Below are 24,168 nucleotides of genomic sequence, written 5' to 3'. Positions count from 1 at the left end.
AATTGATGCTCTTTGTCCACTGAAATGATTTAGTATATGTACCCTTCAAATTGATTTTAGGTTCCAATTACACACAAAACAATTAGTCCATGTTTTTCCATTTGGTCCATGCCTAAGCAATAAAAAGCAAATCATGGCTATATTCTCCCAAGCTGCCATGATGATGAATGGGGTAATAACCATACTATTTCCATGTCATGGGAACTTATGATAATAAGAATGAGCATTAAGTATTTTATTTATGGTAAAGATATATTATGAACTAAGGTCCAAAATATATACAGATGCTTAATAACTAAAGGAAAAGGCTACATAAATACAATCTTAGACATATAACAACAAACACCACTACCCAAGCAGCTTGCTCTCAAATTTCTACCAATGTGACAACCATTATGTACCCATAATAATTTTCTTTTTTTTTTTTTTTGAGACAGAGTCTCGCTCTGTCGCCCGCGCTGGAGTGCAGTAGTGCAGTGGCCGGATCTCAGCTCACTGCAAGCTCCGCCTCCCGGGTTTACGCCATTCTCCTGCCTCAGCCTCCCGAGTAGCTGGGACTACAGGCGCCACCACCTCGCCTGGCTAGTTTTTTTTGTATTTTTAGTAGAGACGGGGGTTTCACCGTGTTAGCCAGGATGGTCTCGATCTCCTGACCTCGTGATCCGCCCGTCTCGGCCTCCCAAAGTGCTGGGATTACAGGCTTGAGCCACTGCGCCCGGCCCATAATAATTTTTTAAAAAATTTAAAGAGGCAAATCTAGGTTTCTAACAATGTACTATCATCTAAATGACCATTTCTATAATAGACCTCTGTTCTAAAGACAAGGGTACCCATATTGACAAAGGTGTTTTGTTAACTATAAAGCAAGCATTATTCACACGTAAAGGCTTGGTTAATAACTGGTTGTTACCACACCAGCTTTGTATGTTAGCATTTTATTCATTCAACCAACATCATGAGCTTTGGTTTCCTCACCTGCAAAATGCAAATACCTATCTTCACTGAGTTGTTATGAAGGTTTAATTATTAATAGACATTCAATAAACAGCAAGTTCCTTTGATGGCTAAGCACTGCACCGGGCCCTGGAGGCATGAAGAATTTACATTAAGAGGTCCTCTTTTCAAGAAGCACGGAATCCCTAGGAGCACCTACAATTCTTGATAAGCTTCAACTGTTTTTTCCTGGTATCAAACAGGAAGGGAAAGTTCAAGAGAAAAGATTGAGGTGTTTCACAAAAAGCTGTAAGTTTATTAACACAATGTATTCTAATATGTATCAAAGTTTCAAGTAGGTCATGTTGAACCTCAAATTAGAAATCACAATATTTAGTATTAATTAAAAAGGAAAAAAAAAGTGGAAAATTGTCATTCATGGGATTTAGTCCAAAATGAAAATGTAGAAAACATTTATTTTGGTGGATCTGTGTTGATGCCATATTTCTCCTTGAGAAGCTTCAACTGTTCCTCCTTTTTCTTTGTGTCCATCTTCTGAAATGCCTGGAAATGTGGTAAGCACCAAAATTAAATTACCAATCTACAGCCAAATGAATTTCATCAATAGCATTAGCCAAAAAAACAAAGTCACAGTAGACATATATCATCACAGTACAGTTCTACACTAATTCTCAAATGAGATCACTACACAATGAGAACTTTGCTATACTTACCCTGTTGGCATTATAGTACAAAACCACAAGGTATCTGTTACAAACATTGAATCCCGACAGGTGATCACATGCATTCTTGGCATCAAAGATGTCCTCATAGACCACATAAGCTGTTCCTCTAGTTTCAGGTGTGTTCCCCCTGGAGAGTTAAATCAAATTTAATTAAGATATACATTTACCGAGCATTGATAGTTGACTTACAGAACTGTCTTTTAAACTGGTAACTGTCTTTTAAAAACAGTAAATTAAAATATGTTTTTAGTTAAGTATTTTGAAATCAACCTGAAACAATTAGAGGAAATAAACACGGATAGATATACTGGATAAACCTGTAATTTCTTGAATTAGGTAATTTTGCTTTTCGCTTTTATCTTAAGTAAAATATCTACAGGTCAAGCTGACTGTCACATCAGGAATACTAAGAACACAGCTGCTACAGAGAACAGCCTTGTGAGTTGTGGGGACTACAGGTGCTCTTGCCATCCTGACTGGCTCTATGATGTCTTTGTTTTGTTTTGTTTTTGTTTTTTTTGCGATAGAATCTCACTCTGTTGCCTAGGCTGGAGTGTAAGTGGCACGATCTCAGCTCATTGCAACCTCTGCCTCTCAAGTTCAAGTGATTCTTGTGCCTCAGCCTCCCAAGTAGCTGGGACTGCAGGCATGTGCCACCAAGCCCAGCTAATTTTTGTATTTTCAGTAGAGACAGGGTTTCATCATGTTCCCCAGGCTGGTCTCAAACTCCTGATCTCAAGTGATCCGCCTGCCTCAGCCTCCCAAGGTGATGGAATTACAGGCATGGGCCAACACAAACGGTCTACATTCATTTTTAATACAACTCAAATGCTAACGCGTGATACAGCTGTGTGGCTAGGGAGAAGGGCTAGGCTTCTGCAAAGATGGGAGTGGAAGTGTGCTTGTGGATAGGGTTATCTGTGAGCCAGGGTAGAATGCTGGAAGGTGGCTGGAAGTGGAAGCTGACCTTACTCATGGATACGGGGTTGCTGTTAGTGTAGGTATTCGTGGCCACTTCCTTCCTTCACCTCACCAACTTCCTCTGGGAAGAAGAGAGGTTTGAGGCGCAATGGAACACTAAACTGCAGGCAGCAGATGGCCATGTGACTGTTAGTGGAGACAATGGATAGAGGTCTCACTCAGTTCAGGCTCTGGGTGACAAGATGGCCCCCTTGCCTCCATCTGTGTTCCAACTACCCAGTGCAACTGTGCAATGAGGTTTAAGACTGTGGGCTGACTCTCCATCTGCCACAGTCCCTACATACGGTTGAGTAAAAGCAGTGGAGCCATGGGAAGAGGAGGTAGCTGCCTAGACTTGATCTAGGACAAGACTACAGTCTGGGCCCTGCTCAAGCTTGTGCTTCCTGTAAAACTGAAAAGGTATAGGGTACTGCGGGTGATTGGAGGGTGCCACTGTCAATGAATGCGCTCACTTTGTCAGGTTGTATAGGCCTGACAAGGGGTTTTAGAATGTTCTTTAGGCTCTGGGAAGTCTTAACAACTTTCAGGCTTTTGACTTTTAAAAACTTAACAAGATTTTCAGTTCCTAAGAGCAAAGGTGATCTTATGCGTACTTCATTTACTCCTTTAGTGCCATGCATAAGGCAGATGCTAATATGCCTTTGAAAAGTGGAGATCTACTTTCTCCTATCAATTCTCTCACACACACTTTGTCCAGGAAGCTCAAGACAAAACAAAGCAACTCTCTTTCTTCCTCTTATATCTTCTTAGGAACTAGAATAGGGATAGACACTAACCCCACTTTAAAGACTCTCCATCTTAAGTGTCCCAGCCCTACTGTACTATAATTTGAACTTTTAAAAGCATGTCTTTGTACCTACCACGTATTGGACACTGAGCTAACATTATTTTCTTATTTTTTTGAGACAGAGTCAAGCAATTCTCGGGCAGGTGTGCGCTACCATGCCCGACTAATTTTTGTATTTTTAGTAGAGTTGGGGCTTTGCCATGTTGGCCAGGCAGGTCTCGAACTCCTGGCCTCAAGTGATCCACCCACCTCAGCCTCCCAAAGTGCTGCAATTTCCTTGACTGGCATTAAAATCTTAGAGTAGGAATAAGAACACCTAAGCATGTAACTTAGCCTCTCTGAGCTTCGGCTGCTTCACCTGTCCAGTGCCATCAGGCTCTATCACGTGCCCTACCTTCCATGTGGGTTTAATAATCAAAAGAGGCAACAAGTATGAAAGAGTTTTAAAAAATACAAAGTACCAAGTGTCTGCTACATGCCAGGTAGGGTCAAACCAAATCATCCTGATTTGATTGGGACTGTCCAGGTTTTAGCACTGAAAAGTCCAGTGTCCCAGAAAATCTCTCAGTACTGGGAAAACTGGGAAGGTTGGTCACCCTAGTGCCAGGTGCCAGGTATACAATAAAGCATGATCATAGTAATGGAACAGAAAAACAGCTGTTTCTCAATCTATAATTTAGACCTAAGCTCCTGTACCCTAAACTTCTACTAACCTATTCAACACATATAGACTATGTTCTTTCTGTGACAGGCACTAGAAATACAATAGTGAAAAAGACAAGCACCATCCCTTCCTTCCTTCAAGCTTATATTCAGGCAGTAGAAAGACATTACATAAATATGAAATCATTATAAATCCTTTTTGTTTGTTTGTTTTTGAGACGGAGTCTCACTCTGTCACCCAGGCTGGAGTACAGTGGCGCAATCTTGGCTCACTGCAACCTCCACCTCCGGGGTTCAAGCGATTCTCCTGCCTCAGCCTCATGAGTAGCTGGGATTACAGACGCGCGCCACCATACCCAGCTAATTTTTGTGTTTTTAGTAGAGACGAGGTTTCACCATGTTGGTCAAGCTGGTCTCAAACTCCTGACCTTGCGATCTGCCCACTTTGGCCTCCCAAAGTGCTGGGATTACACGCGTGAGCCACTGCGCCCAGCCCTGAAATAATTATAAATCTTAAGAAATGTTTCGGCTTGGCACGGTGGCTCATGCTTGTAATCCCAGCACTTTAGGAAGCCGAGGTGGGAGGATCACCTGAGGTCAGGAGTTCAAGACCAGCCTGGCCAACATGGTGAAACCCCATCTCTACTAAAAATACAAAAATTAGCCAGGAATGGTGGTGGGTACCTGTTAATCCCAGCAACTCGGGAGGCTGAGGCTGGAGAACCACTTGAACCTGGGAGGCAGAGTTTGTAGTGAGCCAAGATCGTGCCATTGTACTCCAACCTGGGCAACAAGAGTGAAACTCCATCTCAAAAAAAAAACAAACAAACAAACAAAAAAAAAAACAAAGTGTTTCATAAAAGAAGTAGAAAGCTGTAACAGATAGGGCAACAGGGAGCTACTTCAGCTAGGGTGGTCAGGGAAAAACTCTCTGAAAAGGTGACACTGAAGCTGAGACCTGAAGAATGAGAAGGAGCCAGGCATGAGATGAGCTGGTGAAAACCATTCCAGATACAAGGAAAATAGAAGCACAAACGTTCTGAGCTGCTCTGCACTCTTCTTAAGATGCCCCTGCTTTATTCCCTGTCCTTTCATTTTGGCTTTTTGAAACATTCTCTAACTTCACTGATTTAAGCATCCTTTCATTAAGTAACTATCAATAAACTTTATAATGTCTTTATAAACCAATCACAACCACTTTTTATATTATTATTCTATTTTCTTTTCTTTTTTTTGAAACAGGGTCCCACTCTGTCACCCAGACTGGAGTGCAGTGGTGTGATCTCAGCTCACTCACTGCAGCCTCAGCCTCCCAGGTTTAAGCGATTCTCCCACTTGAGCCTCCTGAGTAACTGCATTACAGGCACGTGCCACCATGCCCAGCTAATTTTTGTATTTTTTTGGTAGAGACAGGGTTTCACCATGTTGGCCAGGGTGGTTTCGAACTCCTAATCTCTGGTGATCTGCCTGTCTTGGCCTCCCAAAGTGCTGGGACTGGAGTCACCGCATCTGGCCTCTTCTACTATTTTCTATATTATTCATTTAGTATACATTGGGTGCTTACCATGTATCGCACAAGTGCTATCAACACAAAACCAAAAATAATATATGGTATGAGCCCTGGAGGAACTCACAGCCTGCCCAGGGTGACAGATGAGTATAGAGACAACAGCAAAACCACGTGTTAACCTAGGAGAGACACATGGAAATGCTACAGGAGCAGAGGAGTGGCTAATGTACACTGGGAAGGAAAACTGATAAAGTACCTTCAGAGACACTGTCTAATTTCATTCAAACTAAAATTCTCTTAAGACAGTAGGTTAGGAAGACTATTTCATAGATAACTGAAGCCCAGATAAGGTTAAATATTTTCTCCAGTTTCATAAGAGTAGGCAAGCCAGTATTTTAACCCAGGCCTTACAACCAATCCATGCTGTTTCCACATTAAAAGCTAAAAGGCCACCACCCAGATTATCTCATACTTGAACAGAAAACCAAAAAACCTAGGCAACTAGTCACACACATGGCTAGTAACAAGGCCTGAAGTAGAATCTTGTCTCCTGATCCCCAAGTCAGGGATTCGCCACATTGGCCAGGCAGGTCTTGAACTCCTGACCTTGTATACCATTCTTTATATATCTAGAGCAGGGTTTCTTAACCTAGAGTCCGTGTATCCCCTGAAATATATGCAACATGTATGCATTCTTCTGTAGAGATGGTCTAAAGCTTTTATCAGATGCTCAAAGGACTGAGACCTCCTAAAAAGGACAGCTGGTCTGTAACACGTTCACTTTCATCCCCATCTGAGTACCAATGATCATGTATTTCCAGCTCTTGGTTTACTCTCTGGAGGGACCGTGTCATTCAAAAGGAGGGCCCTCAAGACCTCATAGTCCTAAAGCCAGGAAGGAGCTCTCAAGTCATACAACACAGAATTCTGACTAGAAATAAAAACTTTATATGTAGTCATTACTGGGGTAAAATAATACTTTTTTAAAAATAAAAGCTTTAGAAATCCTTTCAGATGGACTCTTAAGTCACTAGCCTTTTCATATGAGTTAGGGTATCAGGGGCTATGTATGGTACTGTGTAATGCAGAGGTTCAATTTAGAGTCAGAAGAATTTACCACTAAGCACTGTAAGACTAGAAAGGTACTTTACTCTCAGGGCTATAGTTTTGTTGATCCAAATAAAAGCACTTATTATGGTTAATGGTATTCAGTAGATGTCCAGTAAATGTCACTTGAAGGTATGAGCCCCAATCTTTATATTAAATTAAAACATGAATGCTTGTAATTAGATGTTTTCCTCTATACTTTCAAATCTTCAATTGAAAGAGCTGTAGTTGAAAATATCACTTTTTTCTGTTACTTTTATACTTTTCTACTTATTCAGAAATTCTGGAGTTATTTAAAGAGACAGTGATGATTGTTGAGAAAATTATAGAGCTACTGCATACAAAAAAACATAGTGTAACAGCTAGCTTTACAAATAATGGGTAGGCAATAAATGTTAGTTCTTTCCTTTCTCAACCAGTTTCCTCAAAGCATTCATTATTACTTCAATGAATGCTTTGAGGAAACTCAAATCCTCTTCTTGGCTCTCATTGAGCGGATCATTAGGGTCTCAGTAGGTTTTTTCCCTCCTTCAAAAAGATCTCATCTCTTTGATCTCAATCTGCTAGTCTCTAGGCTCTTGGTAAGGGTTGCTGCACCGCACACAACACAGGGTGGCCTCATCGTCAGCTAAAATTCTGATTACAGATTATGCTATCATTTTCTTTAAATGACTCAGTAAGACTCACACTCTGATTTGACGAATAGGTCCATATTTCCCAAATATATCATACATTTCTTCAGCTGTGATTTTGTATGGCAAATTTCTTATATACAATATCCGATTTACTTCAGGTGGAAGTCGAATCTAAAATGAGAAATGTGTATTGTTATTATAATTGGGGCAGAAGTGCTACCATTTAAAAAAATTCTTAATGATACATAATAATAAAAAGCCAAGAATAAGAGGTATAATTTGATGTTTCTGAAAATGGGAAGATCTTTGAAAAAGCAACAAGAGGCTGGGTGCAGTGGCTCATGCCTATAATCCCAGCACTTTGGGAGGCCAAAGTGGGAGGATCACTTGAGACCAGGAGTTTGAGACCAGCCTGGACAACACAGTGAGACCCTCATCTCTATAAAAAATTTTAAAAATTAGCCAGGCATAGGAGTGGGTATCTGTAGGCCTTTGCAAACCTTACCACCATCAGTCCTGCTAACACCTGAGTTGGGCTGTACCCTCTTCCCTGCCTATCCCAGGAGATGACCCTGATTCTTGTTTCCCGGAGAAAACAGACATGACCAATTAGTAAATACTTTTCACCTATATCCAACTACTTTTCCTCTATTACTACGCCAACCTTCATCTGCTAAAAACCTCCACTTCTGGACTTAACCTATCTTTCTTCAATATCATGTTTCTCACACCCTGCTGGATTGCTCCCATTGGCATAACGACACACCTATATCACACATCTTTTAAAAAGTCAACTATCTGGCCGGGTGCGGTGGCTCATGCCTGTAATCCCAGCATTTTGGGAGGCCAAGGCAGGTGGATCACTTGAGGTCAGGAGTTCGAGACCAGCCCATCCAACATGGAGAAATCCTGTCTCTACTAAAAATACAAAAATTAGCCGGGTGTGGCAGTGGGTACCTGTAATCCCAGCTACTCAGGAGGCTGAGGCACGAGAATTGCTTGAACTCAGGAGACAGAGGTTGCAGTGAGCCAAGACTGCGCCACTGCACTCCAGCCTGGGCAACAGAGTGAGAGTCTGTCTCAAAAAAAAAAAAAAAAAGTCAACTATCATCCAATTTCCCTACTTCCTATTTACATGAGAACTCATGGACAGAGTGTCTTTGCTGTTTCCATTTTCTCAACTTTCACCATCTTTTCATTCCACTGCAATCAAGTTTTCATCCACTGAAATGATTCCTATCATCAAGGTCACCAAAAGTCTCCAGTTACATATCCAATGGTCAATTGTCTGTCTTTTCTTTCTTCTTTTTCGATTTTTTTTTTTTTTGAGTCAGGGTCTTGTTCTGTCTCTTGGGCTGAAGTGCTGTGCAGTGGTACAATCATGGCTCAAGACAGCCTTGAATCTCTGGGTTCAAGTAATCCTCCCACCTCAGCCTCCCAAAGTGCGGGGATTACAGGCATGAGCCACCTCGCATACCCTAACTTCATCGTATACCTCTAAGCATTTTACAGTTGACTAATCTCTCTTTTGAGTTTTTTTTTTTTTTAAGTTTCCATAACACTGCACTCTCAAACACTAGAATGTAAGCAGAAGGGCTTGTTTTATTTACGGCTGTATTCCCAATACGTAAGACTAGTGTCTGGCACATAGTAGCTGTTCAATAAATATAACTGATGAATTATGTCCCACATGGCAAGCAGAATACATAGTAGGTGCTAAAAAAATATTGTTTTAATTAATATATTAATGAAGGATCCGAAAAGCTCCAAGATCTGAGGGGAATCCCAGGCCCCAGTTGTTGGTGAACCATTAAGTTGGTTGAGAACTCTTCTGCGCTATCGACTTTAAGCCAAGGAGATAATCCTAACGCCAGGTCCTTAGGTGCAGGTCAAGCAAAGAGACTACAGGGGTAACACTATCACTGACACTAGGGTAGAGACTAAGGAACTCTCAAAAGGGGTGGGGGCAGAAATGTCGCTCAAGGAGCATATCTCTGAGAATGGGGCCAGGATAGTGTCTTTGCTGACAAGATAGGAATTCTGGAGTTCTCCGCTCTGGGGACGGGGGAGGGGCAAGAATGCTCCGATCCACGCCGCTAATAAAGTCAAACTCGAAGTTCTCCCAACCTCCGCAGAACACCCAGTACTCACGTTCGCCCTCTTGGCCGCTTGCATCGCCATCTTGGCGGGCTGATAAGGTTACCGTAGCAGATACTGAAATTCCTCCGGACCCCTCCGGAGCTAGCTCGGTTTCAGGCGTTACACCGCAAGACACAGGACATCAACATCCAGGACCCGCCGGAAGCTGTTACAGCGGAACAGCGCTGTCTCACGCCGAGGCGCGCTGACGTAGCAGCCCCCTTCGAACACACTTCTGGGTAAAACCGAGCCTGAGACGCGAGGCCGGAAGATGGAAACGCGAGTTCAAGACACTTCCGGGCTCTGTAGCGTAAAGGGCGGGGCGTAGCCTCCAAAAGGCGGGATGTTCCGGTAGGGGAGGCCCTCCCTGAGCAAAGGGACCTGGGTGGAGGGGGCGGGGCCTGAGGAGGGCGGTGAGCTGGGGCGGGACCCAGGTGAGTAATTGGGGAGCGGAGGGGGCGGGGCTTGAGGAGGGTTATGACAAGTAGGGAGGGGCCCAAGTGAGTAGCGGGAGGGGGCGGGGCCTGAGGAGGGGGGGGGTGAGAGGTGGGGTGCGGCGCAGGTGAGTAGCGGAAGTGGTCGCGGCCTGAGGAGGATGGTGGAGGTTCGGCGGGGCCCAGACGTGTAGCGGGAGGTGGTGGGAGCGGAGAAGGGCGGTGAGAGGTGGGGTGGGGCCCAGGTGAGTAGCCGGTAGGGCCGGGGCCTGCTGTGGTGCCCCTGTGCTGGGCGCGCGGGCAGGTGCGGGAGATGCGATGGTGGGCCTGAGCCCCTAGCCGTGCTCAAGGCGGAGTCTGCGGGGTTCTGGCGGCTTGTGTCACGGCTGACGCTGTAACTATACCCAGAACCTCCGACCCTGGAGGGGCGCTCAGGTCGAGCCTCAGCTGATCCGGCCTCTGAAATCCCCGCTGCGACGCCCGCCGGACTCCTTCCCCAACCCCGCCGCGGCGGCCGCAGTCCGCGTGCCACCCTTCCAGTCCACTCTTTATTTCCTTAGACCAGCTTTAAACGGCTCTGGAGGAAGCACCGGGTTTCTTGCCTGTTTATTGTGAATCTTCTCCAGGTTTGCTCTAGAAAGACCTGAGGTGGCCGCGTCCTGTCTTGCCCCCTCCTCCTTCACTGGGGCAGTTCCAGGACGATCTTGCCTAGGTTTTTGTTGGCCTCCATGTACTTATGGGCCTCCTGGATTTCGGTCACTGGGTAGATTCTGTCCAGAACCGGCAGTAGACGTTGGGGGCCCTCCGTGGAGAAGTGAGGCAGAATTTGCTCCGTGAAAGCATTCACCAGCATTTGCTTGTACTAAGACAAGGGAAAGGAGAGCATCAGCCTGGGGAGAGAGCCTCACCCCACCCTCCTCATCCTCCTCAGCCTTCTTGCTCTCTCTGAAACCACATATCTGAAAAAGCACACGGAGACACTTAACCCCTCACTTCCTAGCATGTGTGTGCAATACCCCTGAAGGAGTGATGTGCCATCTCAGAATATGTCTGATAGGTATATTGTTTATTTTGAGGTGAAAACGGAGAAATTGTAGTTTCAGAAAAGGATAGCTGACCTGTCTCTTGCATGTAGCAAGTCATAAAGATTCCTGTGGGAGGGGCACCCTCCCCATACTAGGGCAAGAAAATAGCCCTTATCACCGGAGACTGGAAACAGGGCTGGAAACAGTGGAAATGAATAAGTACACTTAAGGAAGTAACCCTTATCTTCCACTAGTTTTACGCCCCTCACCCCCATATATCTCCTAGTGACTTCCCTAGAAATTTACTATCCCAGCCCGATTTTGTCTTATTTCTTCTCAAATTTATTGTTCTTTGTCTAAAAATTACAAAAGCATCTTACTTTGGCCAGATCACTTGAGCCTGGGAGTTTGAGATCAGCCTGGGCAACATGGTGAAACCATCTCTATAAAAAATACAAGCCAGGCATGGTGGTATGCCTTTGTCTTGGCTACCTAGGAGGCTGATTGTGGCACTGGACTTCAGCCTGGGTGACAGAGTAAGACCCTGTCTCCATAAAAAAAAAAAAAAAAAAAAAAAAAAGTACATGCTTTTCTCCTGTCAATCCAGCCGAAGAGACCACATAGGAGCTAAAGCGGGGTTACAGGTGATCTCTGGCTCCTCTGTACCTCCAGATGTGTAACTTCTGTACCAGATAAAGACTGAAGCCTGAAGTATAATGTTAGTGTCACTGACAGCCTAAGAATTGTTTTTAAATAAAGGGTCTTCACCCAGGAGGCAGCCACAGATAGGACTCATATAGGCTCAGTGCAAAAAGGATGCTTAAGTTCTCCTGTCCCCTCAGCTTGTGCAAAACCCTATGGTGGAAACATTCCCAAAGCTGGTACCTGCTAGACTGCCAGATGGAATATTTCAGGAGCATATAATCTTTTTTTTTTTTTTTTTGAGATGTGTTTTTGCTATATTGCCCACACTGGGGTACAGTGTCTATGCACAGGTGCAATCATAGCTCACTGAAGCCTTGAAACTCCTGGACTCAAGCAGTCCTCCACCTCAGCCTTCCAAGTACCTGGGACTACAGGCGAGTGCCACTGTGCCCGGCATGGAACCTATAATCTGTTGAAGGCCAAGGCTTACTTATTTTTTACTCACTTAAGAGTCTTTCTTAACACACTGAGATGAATTCTGCCTTTGAAAACAAAGTCTTGGAACTACTTGAAATACTTCCTAATATGGTCAGTGCTTTGTTCATTCTATTAGAATGTTCAGATAACGTGTGAAGTATCAGCTACACTTCTTTTCATGATACTGAAGCCTCTATCGACCAATCTGAATCAGTTCTCTGAAATCGGGTTCCCTTTTTATCTTCAGAGGGGGAGATTTCTTCATAGAAACTAACCTCCCTAACCTAAGGTAGAGCTTCCTTTCTCGGGGTAATGTAAATGAACCACACTTTTCGGGGTTAAATCACATGTTTTCATTCATTACTCACCTTATTGTCCCTAGATCTCAGCAAACTGGTGATCAGACTTCCTCGCTTAAAAAGTAGCTTTGAAAACAGGGGCCCATTGATGTCAGCTCCTCCCATCAGACCATAGAGAACCCAGCGACCATCAAGAGCCAGGCAGTTGACGTTCTTCTCCCAGTAGGATCCGCCTATGCAGTCTAGAATAAGATTAACTCCAGCACCTTCCATAGGAAACAGATTTCTGATGCTAGTCAGATATAGAAAGCTTGGTACAAAATAAGATACCATGGTATATTTGTGGATTATGGACATAAATACAGATGTAAGTGGTAAATCAATAGGTTGGAATTAGAAATACTGCTTGAAGAACTGTTGTAAATGGAGTTTAGATAGCGGAACTCTATCACAGCATGTGTGAAGATCACCCTTTATGATGCCTAGCTACAGCAAGGGGGAAATGGGGCACCATGGCCTAGGGTCTCCTCTCATGCCAAAATGAGTACAGTCCCACTGACACCCAGACATGATTTAAAACAGAATACAGGAGGCCCAGCCTAGGCTAGTTGTTCACATAGAAGTTAGGAAGTATCCGCACTGGGTTATTGGAATTATAGGCTTTCTAGCTTTGGTTTCATCTCTCCTTTTCTTTCTTTCTTTCTTTTTTTTGAGACAGAGTCTCGCTCTGTCGCTCAGGCTGGAATGCAGCGGTGCAATCTCGGTTCACTGCAAGCTCTGCCTCCCGTGTTCACGCCATTCTCCTGCCTCAGCCTCCCGAGTAGCTGGAACTACAGGCACCTGCCACCATGCCCAGCTAATTTTTTGTATTTTTAGTAGAGATGGAGTTTCACCATGTTAGCCAGGATGGTCTCTATCTCCTGACCACGTGATCCACCCGCCTCGGCCTCCCAAAGTGCTGGGATTACAGGCATGAGCCACAGTGCCCAGCCCTCCTTTTCTACTCACATGAAAAATGGAGGCCAGGCATGGTGGCTCATGCCTGTAATCCCAGTACTTTGGGAGGCTGAGGCAGGTAGATCACCTGAGGTAAGGAGTTTAAGACCAGACTGGCCAACATAGTGAAACCCCATCTCTACTAAAAATACAAAAATTAGCTGGGTGTGGTGGTGCGCCCGTGATCCTAGCTACTCAGGAGGCTAAGCCTCCTGAGTAAGAATTGCTTGAACCTGGGAGTCAGAGGTTGCAGTGAGCGGAGATCAAGCCACTACACTACATCCTCAGTGACAGAGCGAGACTCCATTTCAAAAAAAAGAAAGAAAAGAAAAATGGAAAGGGATGAGCCAAAAATAGACACATCTGGCTTTGGAATACAGCAGTGTGCACATCTACTCACTCATTTAGGGTGCTGTCACCCAACCCTACCATGCCCGGCTCCAAACTTGTCTCTGCCTCCAAGTCTCCTATTAACTAAGTGTAGAATGGCTGGTTGGGAAGAAAAGGTGCTGGATAATTCTAGACCAAATCTGCGTGGTCTAAAGTGTGGATAAATCTTATCTCTTGTAAGAATGCACATGGAAACCATCTTAGATATAAATATGACTGCCTGTCTCCAGTGGTCAAATACCATAGTACTAGAATTTGGCCAGGGCAGCTGTTGAGCACTTAGTAGAGTAAGACTGATAGACAGCATTGGCAACTTTGAGACTGGTGGGGATTTTATTTAATCATCTCTTAAATTCCTGCTGAACTGTAGAAACAGTTGTTTACCTTTGGTGAATTTCAGTGTTGCTTCAGAGAAATCCTCTTCTTTGTAATTGAATCCAGCAGCTGCTCCAAGCTTTTCTGCCATTTGAAGCTTCTGCTGGGAGCCAGCTGTGACCAGAGGAATAGCTCCAGCCATCCGGGTGAGTTGGATAGCAGCTGTGCCCACACCACTCAGTCCTGCATGGATTAGCACATAGTCTCCAGCCTGAACGTTTCCTGTGACAGAAAGTACAGGGTTCTCTTTACTTTGCAACTACTACATATTCCCCACACAGGCATGTTCTATCAAGATCACCTGACCGTTGCACCAAATGCCAAATCGATCTTTTGCTTTTCCTTTTTTATTTGGTGGGGTGGGGGTGGGATGCTGTGACTCAAATACAAACCATCTTCTTCTTTGGAGAAAGAAAAAGCATATTGACAATCCTTTTTTGTCTTATTTCCTCTGACTAAAGTGGAAAACAGCCTTTTGAAACAGGGCTATAAGCAGTCACATCCATAATCTCTATTTTATCTATGATAAAACACCAAAATGCACATCTCTGACCTACACCTGAATAAGTAAGAACAACTACCATTCCCATGGTCACCCACCACCCAAAGCCAGTCCTTGTAGAGTCTGAAATGCCTCCAGCTGGTCTTCCTGATCCAGGCAACAGGTAACCACCAGGCTCTTCTTCCTAAGGTGGCACTTTTATTACGTTATTCCTCCTCAAAATGTGAAGTGCTTCTCCATTGGCTTTTGCATTGAGTCCAGACAGCTTGATATTCAAGGACACCATGATCTGGCCCCAGCTTCATTTTTCACAAATCACAATAGTCATCCTTCACTACTGAATGCAGTGGCTGGTCTCACCTTGATACTCTTTCCTTTTTTTTTTTGAGACAGAGTCTCACTTTGTCACCCAGGCTGGAGTACAGTGTCGTGATCTCAGCTCACTGCAAGCTCCACCCACCTGGGTTCATGCCATTCTCCTGCCTCAGCCTCCTGAGTAGCTGGGACTACAGGCACCCGCCACCACGCCTGGCTAATTTTTTGTATTTTTAGTAGAGACGAGGTTTCACTGTGTTAACCAGTATGGTCTCGATCTCCTGACCTCGAGATCCGCCTGCCTCGGCCTCCCGAGGTGAGCCGAGGCCCGGCCTACTCTTACTTTTTCTTTGAGACAGAGTCTCACTCTACTGCCCATGCTGGAGTACAGTGGCATGATCATGGCTCACTGCAGCCTTGACCTTCCTGGGTTCAGGTGATCCTCCCAACTCAGCCTCCTGAGTAACTGAGACAACAGGCGTGCACCATCATGCCTGGTTAATTTTTGTGTTTTGTGTAGAAACAGGGTTTTGCCATGTTGCCCAGGCTGGTCTCGAACTCCTGGGCTCAAGTGATCCGTCTTCCAAACTGCTACTATTATAGGTGTGAGCCACCTTGCCTGGCCGATACTCTTTCTTAGGCCACCTTGGCATGCCTATGTCCTTCACAAGTCTACCCACCCTTCAAAGCCTTCTCTTCCAAAAAGCCTTCTAACTACCCTTGTCCACACCATCTTTTCCCATCTCCAGTTTCTATTGTAGTTAGAGACAGGGCTATCCTTCTAAACTCTATGGTCATCTGATCTTATGCATATGTTGCCTTCTCAGTCACACTGCACTGTCTAAAGGCAAGGAACAAGGAACAAAAATTCCTAACAAGGAATTCTTAGATTCCCTTATATGAGTTCTTGACTGTCGTTAATGGGATTGGGGAGGAATAAATGAGTCAATTGGCCCCATCTGTTGCACTGGGACCCCAGAGAGAAGCTCAGCATGATTTTGAGAAGCTGGGACTGCTGCTGAGCCTCCGGTGTTAAGGTGTACAGAGGTCTCTTATCTAGTGTTATCCAGACCTTCTATCTGCTAACCATGATTCTCAGCCTCAACATTAAACCCTTCTAACATGGTTTGAGGACCTGACAGTACAGGTGGTACAGCAGGGCCTGGGAGTGCCCTGGAGGATTGCTGGGATTCAAGGTGGCTGATTTATGAAGGTGTTGAGCCGCATTGTGTGGAGTGAGCATGGAGGCCTCCTCACCCACAAGATGTAACAGCTGGAATGCGGTGAGCCAGGCCTCCGGGATGGCCGCAGCCTGGGGCAGGGTCAATCCCTCTGGGATAGGCATGAGGAGGCTTTCGGGGACAGTGACATACTGAGCCTGGCCTCCACCAGGGAGCAGAGCCATGGCTGCGTCCCCAATCTTCCAGTGTCCGTGGCAGCCAGGCCCCAGCTCTGCCACGTGTCCAGATGCCTCAAGTCCCAAAATGTTGCTGGCTCCTGGAGGTGGGTCATACTGGCCTTCTCTCTGCAGAGAAAGAAGTGCACTAAGTGGTGAGCATGATCAGAAAGCTGTGTGTCACCACCCCTGGCCCCCTTCCAACATCCCCTCTTTTTTTTTCAGAAACAAATTTCAGGATGAAGTCAGGTTTTTGTAAGTCAGGAGAAGAGAAAGGAGAGGCCATTAGTTTTATGCAAATAAACTGGAGGTCACATGATCAGTGGATGTTATAACTGGTAGAGTCCTTAGCTATTTACCTCACCTGAACCCTTTGCTTTACAGATGGAGAAACTGAGTCCCAGACAGGGGAAAATATAGTCATGGGATTAGGAACCTTGATGATGGTTCCCACGCATCAAGCGCTAGGCTCTGTGCTCACTCACCCCAGTCCTCAGAAGCTGTAGAGCAGAGGGACTTAACCAGGAGTGTGTGGCAGAACCACCTGAGGAGTATTTCAAAGTACATGTGCCTGGGCCCCCATCACGTTTCTTTTGTGCCCCAGGGGATTCTGATGCACATTTCTGAATGACCACAACCAATGCAGCGGGCCCAGGTCAGTAAATCAGTAGCAGACAGAAGAAAATTCTTGTAGAGTACTGCCATCTGTCAGCTCTGGGACTCTCAGAGTGGAAAGAGTTAAGAGATCCTCAGAGCCACAAAGACCTCAGCTTGAATCCCAGCTCTTCTGCTTGCTAGTGTCATGGCCTTAGGCATACTGCTTAACCTTGCTGACCTTCAGTTTCCCTATCTGTAGAATGAAGACGATGAACAGGGTAGCCTGGGGAGTAAGTGTGCCCACACCCCACAACAATGTTAGTTCCGCCCTCCTTATCTGGAGGCCTGAGTGGCTATGGATTAGCTGGGTGTGGATTCTGCTTTGCAAATACTCCCCCTTGTTTTGTATGAACAAAAGGGGAGCCCTGGGTTTAGGTCTGGGAAGCCCCAGCGCATGTGCCTGTTGGGTGTGGGGCGGTGCACGCCTTCACGTCTGCTCAATGTCCACTGAATGCTGTTGAGAGGTAGTCCCGCCCAACCCGGCACAGCTGAACCCCGGGTACCTGCATTAAGTCCGCCCTGTTCAGGGCGCTGGCCGCCACCTTCAGGAGGACTTCACCCTCCCCCGGGCTCGGTTTGGCCACCTCCTTCACGTAGAGGTTTTCCGGTCCTCCCGGCTTGTCAAAGTGCACGGCTAACATGTTCTCTGAGGACAGAGGGCAGAACAGGACAGGGCAGAGCAGGGCAGGGGCCGCTGTATCCTCCCGGAGCAGCCCAGCCTCAGGCTGGCACCGCGGCGTCCCCTGCCAGCCAGTGCCTCGCTGCCCTGGTCTCCCGCGGCCCCGAGCTCCTGCCTGGGAAGTCGTCGGCCGCCTCCAGACCGATCCCACCCGGAACACAGATGGGAACGGCGGGAAGTGGGATGGCGGTACAGGGCTGGATGCGGCAGAGCAGGACAACGCCGAAGAGGATCAGGCAAATCACACTCCCTCTGAGTTGGAATCCCCCAGCCCTACCCGGGTCCCCGGCACCCGTGTGAGGTACTTACTCCTGGCCCGGCTCCCCTCCCGTGCATCAGGCGGCGCCGAGCGGTTCTGGCTCCTGCAGGTCCCGGTGGCACAGCACGAGCCCCAGAGTCCCAGGACTGCCTCTGCCTCCACCGGAATGGACGGCAGGACTTGGGGCAGCCGGAGGGGTGGGGCTAAGCAGAACCACCCTCCCTCTCTTTCCTCCTTCCCCCTTTAAAACGCAAAGTTAGAAGCGAGCAAATCAGATTTTCTTGTCCTTTTAGTCTCTGGAAAAGAGTCTTTCTCTCAGCTTGGCAGAAAGTGCGATTCTAGCTCTCACTGCAAGGAGAGGCAACTTCCTTCTCTAGGGAACGAGACCCAACCTCTTGGCAGGCGAATCGGTCCATTTTCCAGGCAAGGCCAGGCTTTTGGCACATTTATGTAGCAGGCTGGCATCCTGCCCATCTTGGGTATGGGTGGGCAAGCTGGGTGCTGCTAAGAGAAGAGAAAGGAGCCGTTGAGAGTGGGGATGGGGAAGGAAGGCAAAACGCAGTCCTGGGATCCTTATCACGCCCCCTCCTCCTGACAGTCCCGGGGGAGAGGTTCAGCCCCAGGAGAAGGATACTGGCGATTTTGACTGGGTAAAAGCTACATGAAGATTTCTCAACCTTGGTACTGTTGACATTTTGGACTAGCTAGTTCGTTGTTGTACGAGATTGTCCTGTGCATTGTAGGATGTTTAGCAGCATCCCTGGCCTCCTCCCCACTACATATCCATAGCACTCCTTGTAAATTCCTGCTTTAGTAAGAACCTCCCATCCTTGACATCTGATCACTCTCAATATCTGATAAAGTTCCTCATCCTCCACCATCCCCCAAGTGATATCCGACCACCCTGGCCTGTCTTCAGTAAGAATCCTGTTAGGTCAGTTTAGATAGAATCCCCCTTACCCCTGATGCCTCTTGTTTTCCATCCACTGACCCCCTACACTGCCCCTTGGCCATACATTCCCACTTGTCCATGATGCATTCAGAGTTGATCCTGACCTGTCTCCTCCACTGCAACAACCCATTGCAGTGGTCCCTAAACCTATAGTGATGGTGCTAAATAAAGTCTTCCTTAATGCGCTTTAACAAAGATCATTGAATAATTATTTATTTAACACAGCAGAGCAAAAGCCTATAGAGATGGAAATAATAAAATGATGGGACTTAAGGAAAAATTCAGGAGACCCTGCTATAAGAATAACAGGAATTTTAGAAGGAGGAAGAGGAATGGATGAAGAAGATTCAATAGTTAAACAAATAAAAGAATAAGTTTTCCTAAATTCTAGCAGATTATACAGATTGAAAACATTCACTAGTTAAAGGATGGATTCATGAGAACAAAAATGCATGCCTATATTTTATAAAATTTCAAGTTCTAACAAGTGTGGAAAGAATAAGTTACCCACAATTGGTTAAAAAATAAAAATGGCTTCCTCCCTCCCTTCCTTTCTTCCTTCCCCCCACCTTTCTCTCTCTCTCTTTTTTGTAGTGTAGGGGTCTCACTATGTTGCTCAGGCTGGTCTCAAACTCTTATGCTCAAGCAATCCTCCTGCCTCAGCCTCCCAAAGTGCTAGGATTACAAGTATGAGCCACTGTGCCCAGCAAGTTTCTATCTGCAATCTGGAAACTAGAAGAGAGTAGACTAGCCTCTATTGACTAGAAGAAAAGGACTGTAACTCAATATACCCCATTAAGATATAATTCACTTATTAGGGCAAAAAGCATGTTTGAGGATGTATAAGGATTCAGAGACGCATCATCTGGATATGCATCTGTCCAAAATTGAGGAAAGGTTTGAACCAAATAATAAATGTCCTAGAACAGAGGCAGATGGAAAGGAAATAGTTGTAAATAATGAACTTTGCAAAAATCTACACTAAAACTGATTGGATTAAGAAAATGGAATGGATTAAGATAGATGGGGAATGTGTAATGTAAGTGTTAAATAAGAACTTTTAAAATGCAAGGAATTACTTTAAAAAAAATTATAATAATACCAACCACTAAGTATACTAAAGTCTCCCAGTAAAAGTAGGAGTTGAAAGTGCCTAAGATTTTATCTTGGTGAGTCCTTGGTCGATGTAATCTTGCAGTGTGTAATAAGAAACATATATTTGGCTGGGTGCAGTGGCTCATGCCTGTAATCCCAGCACTTTGGGAGGCCGAGGCGGGTGGATCACAAGGTCAGGAGATCGAGACCATCCTGGCTAACACGGTGAAACTCTATCTCTACTAAAAAATACAAAAAATTAGCCGGGCGTGGTGGCGGGTGCCTGTAGTCCCAGCTGCTGGGGAGGCTGAGGCAGGAGAATGGCGTGAACCTGGGAGGCGGAGCTTGCAGTGAGCCAAGATCACGCCACTGCATTCCAATCTGGGCCACAGAGCCAGACTCCATCTCAAAAAAAAAAAAAAAAACCATATATTTTTGGTCTTTGTCCTGGGTTCCTGCAATAGCAATCCTAAAACCTCTATTATTTTCTGGATAAATATCTCTTTCTTTTTAAATTTTCTTTGTTTTTTTGTTTTTTTGAGACAGAGTCTCGCTCTGTCGCCCAGGCTGGAGTGCAGTGGCGCGATCTCAGCTCACTGCAAGCTCTGCCTCCCGGGTTCCCGCTATTCTCCTGCCTCAGCCTCCTGAGTAGCTAGGACTACAGGCACCTGCCACCTCGCCCGGCTAGTTTTTTGTATTTTTTAGTAGAGACGGGGTTTCACCGTGTTAGCCAGGATAGTCTCAATCTCCTGACCTCGTGATCCACCCGTCTCGGCCTCCCAAAGTGCTGGGATTACAGGCTTGAGCCACCGCGCCCGGCATATTTTCTTTTGTTTTTAACTAGATATAGGGTCTTGCTACGTTGCCCAGGCTGGTCATGAACTCCTGGACTCAAGCAATTCTCCCACCTCAGCCTAAAGAACTGAAATTATAGGCGTCAACCACTCTGCCTGGCCAATAAGCGTCCTTTATCATAATATTTTGTTCTTGTCCAGAGTGCCTAAAACCCTTGGAATTTTGTATGTGATAGAAGTGACTTTTTATATTAATAACAAACCCTTATGAGCACACTCGAGTTTATGCTAATAAAGGGACTTAGGGTGGGGGCCCTAGATAACTTCAGGATGAGCTTGTCACCGGAAAGACCCTGGGAAGGGGAACCAGGGACTGGAGATTACGCACTATAAGAACTCTTTTTTGTTGTTGTTGTTGAGACTGAGTCTCACTCTGTTGCCCAGGCTGGAGTGCAGTGGCCTGATCTCAGTTCACTGCAACCTCTACCTCCTGGGTTCAAGCGAATCTCCTGCCTCAGCCTCCCCAGTAGCTGGGACTACAGGTGTGAGCCACCACACCAGGGTAATTTTTGTGGTTTTTGTTTTTTTTTTTTCTTGAGACAGAGTCTTAACTCTGTCACCCAGCCTGGAGTCCAATGGTGTGCTCTCGGCTCACTGCAACCTCAGCCTCCCAGGTTCAAGCAATTCTCCTGCCTCAGCCTCCCAAGTAGCTGGGACTACAGGCGCATGCCGCCACGTCCAGCTAATTTTTTGTATTTTAGTAGAGACAGGGTTTTACCAGCCCAGGGTTTTACAACAGCCCAGGCTGTTTGTGAGCTCCTGAGCTCAGGCAGTCCGCCTGCCTTGGCCTTCCAAAGTGCTGGGATTACAGCCGTGAGCTACCAGGTCCGGCCAATTTTTGTGGTTTTAGTAGAGATGGGGTTTCTTCATGTTGGCAAGGCTGGTCTCGAACTCCTTACCTCAGGAGATCCATCTGCCTCGGCCTCCAAATGTGCTGGGATTAGAGGTGTGAGCCACCGCGCCTGGCCCTAAAAACTCTGGAACAATGAAATTTGGTGAGCTTCCCAGCTGGTGAACACATCCACCATGGGAAGGTAGTGTGGTGTACCCCAATGGCTTGGGAGCAGAGTCTCCTGCACTTGGGATCCTTCTGGACCTCATTCTGCATACCTCTTCACCCGGCTGTTCATCACTTTATAATCTGTCTATCTATCTATCTATCTATCTATCTATCTATCTATCTATCTATCTATCTATCTATCTATCTATCTACTTTCCTATATCTTTTTCTGAGGCAGAGTCTGGCTCTGTCGCCCAGGCTGGATTGAGATGGTGTGATCTCGGCTCACTGCAACCTCTGTCTCCCAGGTTTACGTGATTCTCCTGCCTCAGTCTCCCAAGTAGCTGGGATTGTAGGTGTGCACCACCAAGCCCAACTGATGTTTGCATTTTTAGTAGAGACAGGGTTTCGACATGTTGGCCAGACTGGTCTTGAACTATTTTGGGCTCAAGTGATCCATCCACTTCGGCCTCCCAAAGTGTTGGGATTACAGGTGTGAGCCGCCATGCCCAGCCTATAATATTCTTTATAATAAACTAGTAAATATGTTTCTCTAAGTTTTGTGAACCATTCTAGCAAATTATCAAATCCAAGGAGGGAGACATGAGAATCCCTGATTTATACAGCCAGTTGGTCAGAAGTGTAGGAGGCTTGGATTTGCAGTTGGCATCTTTAATGGGGGCAACCTTGTGGGACTGAGCCCTTAATCTGTGAGATCTGACCCTAACTCCAGGTAGAGAGTGTCAGAATTGAATTGTGGAACACCCAGCCTGTGTCAGAGAATTGGTTGATGTGGGATAAAACCTGCATATCTAGTGTCAGAAACAAAGTGTTCTGTGTGAGAGTGTAGAAACAGTGTGGTTTCCCAGATATGGGGAAAAAATTATATTTAGTAGAAATGTATCCAATTATGAAAGTTGGGAAATGGACTGGGTGTGGTGGCTCACACCTGTAATCCCAGCGCTTTGGGAGGCTGAGAGGGGTGGATCACTTGAGGTCAGGAGTTCAAGGCCAGCCTGGCCAACATGATGAAACCCCATCTGTACTAAAAATGCAAAAATTCGCTGGGTGTGGTGGTGGGCACCTGTAGTCCCAGCTTGTTCTTTATAAAAAGCAGTAACATGAATGAAATGTATTGTGAGTTAGAGCTGGGGAACAAGAGATAGCCAAAGTCTGAAAGACTGGGATTGAGAAAGGAGATATAACCACAGATGCAGGAGTGATTAAAAGAAGAATAAATTAAATTACGTGAAACTCTGCAGCAACAAGTTGTAAAGTCTAGAAAAAAATGGAAGATTTTTTAGCAAGATTACTCCTTTCTACCCAATGGGTGGAGTATTTTCCTCTCATTCTGTTGATGTTGGGTTTGGCCCTGTCTCTTACTTTGGTCAATGATGAGTGAGGAAGGCATGGTCAGTTTCCATCAGTCCCCTTACCCTCCTGCCACCCACAGGTAGCGTCTATTTCAGCTTGTCCCTGAGTGAGAAACACTCAGGGTAGCCCTGAATCCAATCTATTGTCTTGGGACCAGCCTAGCAGAGTCGCAACCAAGGAAGAAATAAACATTTGTTGTTGTAAGCTGTTGCTGTTGTAAGCTGTTAAGATTTGGGGGTAGTTTATTTTTGCAGCAAAGGTTTGTTAATAAAGACAAAAATTTCTTTAAAAAATTAGCAAGGATACAAAATTAACCGGGTGTGGTGGTGCATGCCGAGGCAGGAGAATCGCTTGAGGCAGAGGTTGCCGTGAGCCGAGATTGTGCCATTGCACTCCAGCCTGGGGAACAAGAGCAAAACTCCATCAAAAAAAAAAAAAAAAAAAAAAAAAAAGGCCAGGCGCGGTGGCTCATGCCTGTAATTCCGGCATTTTGGGAGGCCAAGGTGGGTGGATCACGAGGTCAGAAGATCGAGACCATCCTGGCTAACACGGTGAAACCCTGTCTCTACTAAAAGTACAAAAAACTAACCGGGTGTAGCCAGGCATGGTGGCAGGAGCCTGTAGTCCCCAGCTACTCTGGAGGCTGCGGCAGGAGAATGGCGTGAACCCCGGAGGTGGAGCTTGCAGTGAGCTGAGATTGCCCCACTGCACTCCAACCTGGGTTACAGAGTGAGACTCCATCTCAAAAAGAAAAAAAAAAAAATTAGCAGAGGCCGGCACGGTGGCTCAGCCCTGTAATCCCAGCACTTTGAGAGGCCAAGGCAGGTGGATCAGTTGAGGTCAGGAGTTCAAGACCAGCCTGGCCAACATGGTGAAAACCCATTTCTACAAAAAAATACAAAAATTAGCTGGGCGTGGTGGTGCACACCTGTAGTCCCAGGTA

General features: G+C 45.8%; 2 protein-coding genes across 4 annotated transcripts; both read right to left on the bottom strand.

Annotated features, from left to right (window-relative positions):
- Positions 1 to 1,226: 1,226 nt before the first annotated feature.
- SF3B6 (splicing factor 3b subunit 6) lies at positions 1,227 to 9,764 on the bottom strand. Its single transcript, XM_023229989.1, has 4 exons — positions 9,514 to 9,764; positions 7,415 to 7,533; positions 1,668 to 1,806; positions 1,227 to 1,497 (listed from the first exon to the last, which is right to left on the bottom strand). Exons 1-4 carry the CDS (start codon positions 9,541 to 9,543, stop codon positions 1,408 to 1,410), a joined length of 378 nt encoding a protein of 125 aa, XP_023085757.1. The 5' UTR covers positions 9,544 to 9,764; the 3' UTR covers positions 1,227 to 1,407.
- Positions 1,378 to 18,478, bottom strand: LOC111554440 (quinone oxidoreductase PIG3). 3 transcript variants are annotated; one of them, XM_023229988.2, is made up of 8 exons: positions 18,001 to 18,478; positions 17,516 to 17,658; positions 16,217 to 16,484; positions 14,152 to 14,364; positions 12,451 to 12,623; positions 9,514 to 10,797; positions 1,668 to 1,806; positions 1,378 to 1,497 (listed from the first exon to the last, which is right to left on the bottom strand). In XM_023229988.2, exons 2-6 carry the CDS (start codon positions 17,651 to 17,653, stop codon positions 10,615 to 10,617), a joined length of 975 nt encoding a protein of 324 aa, XP_023085756.1. In that variant the 5' UTR covers positions 17,654 to 17,658; positions 18,001 to 18,478; the 3' UTR covers positions 1,378 to 1,497; positions 1,668 to 1,806; positions 9,514 to 10,614. The 3 variants fall into 3 exon arrangements, with proteins under 3 accessions (XP_023085756.1, XP_023085754.1, XP_023085755.1); XM_023229986.2 differs by having other exon boundaries at positions 1,430 to 1,497; positions 12,451 to 12,647; XM_023229987.2 differs by lacking the exon at positions 18,001 to 18,478 and having other exon boundaries at positions 1,430 to 1,497; positions 12,451 to 12,647; positions 17,516 to 17,992.
- Between the last annotated feature and the right edge of the window lie 5,690 nt (positions 18,479 to 24,168).

Source organism: Piliocolobus tephrosceles, chromosome 15 (assembly GCF_002776525.5).
Source record: "Piliocolobus tephrosceles isolate RC106 chromosome 15, ASM277652v3, whole genome shotgun sequence".
Classification (NCBI taxonomy): domain Eukaryota; kingdom Metazoa; phylum Chordata; class Mammalia; order Primates; family Cercopithecidae; genus Piliocolobus; species Piliocolobus tephrosceles.
This window is presented reverse-complemented; position numbering and strand designations above follow the sequence as displayed.

What these genes read in the sequence shown, in the direction of transcription:
- SF3B6 (XM_023229989.1), bottom strand. Translation starts at nt 9,543, where the DNA reads ATGGCGATGCAAGCGGCCAAGAGGGCGAAC. An exon ending in AAGCGGCCAAGAGGGCGAAC is followed by an intron (nt 7,534 to 9,513) that starts GTGAGTACTGGG and finishes TTCTCATTTTAG; the next exon opens with ATTCGACTTCCACCTGAAGT. An exon ending in TGTACTATAATGCCAACAGG is followed by an intron (nt 1,498 to 1,667) that starts GTAAGTATAGCA and finishes CCACATTTCCAG; the next exon opens with GCATTTCAGAAGATGGACAC.
- LOC111554440 (XM_023229986.2), bottom strand. Translation starts at nt 17,653, where the DNA reads ATGTTAGCCGTGCACTTTGACAAGCCGGGAGGACCGGAAAACCTCTAC. An exon ending in ACAGGGCGGACTTAATGCAG is followed by an intron (nt 16,485 to 17,515) that starts GTACCCGGGGTT and finishes CTTTCTCTGCAG; the next exon opens with AGAGAAGGCCAGTATGACCC. An exon ending in AACACTGAAATTCACCAAAG is followed by an intron (nt 12,648 to 14,151) that starts GTAAACAACTGT and finishes TTCCTATGGAAG; the next exon opens with GTGCTGGAGTTAATCTTATT.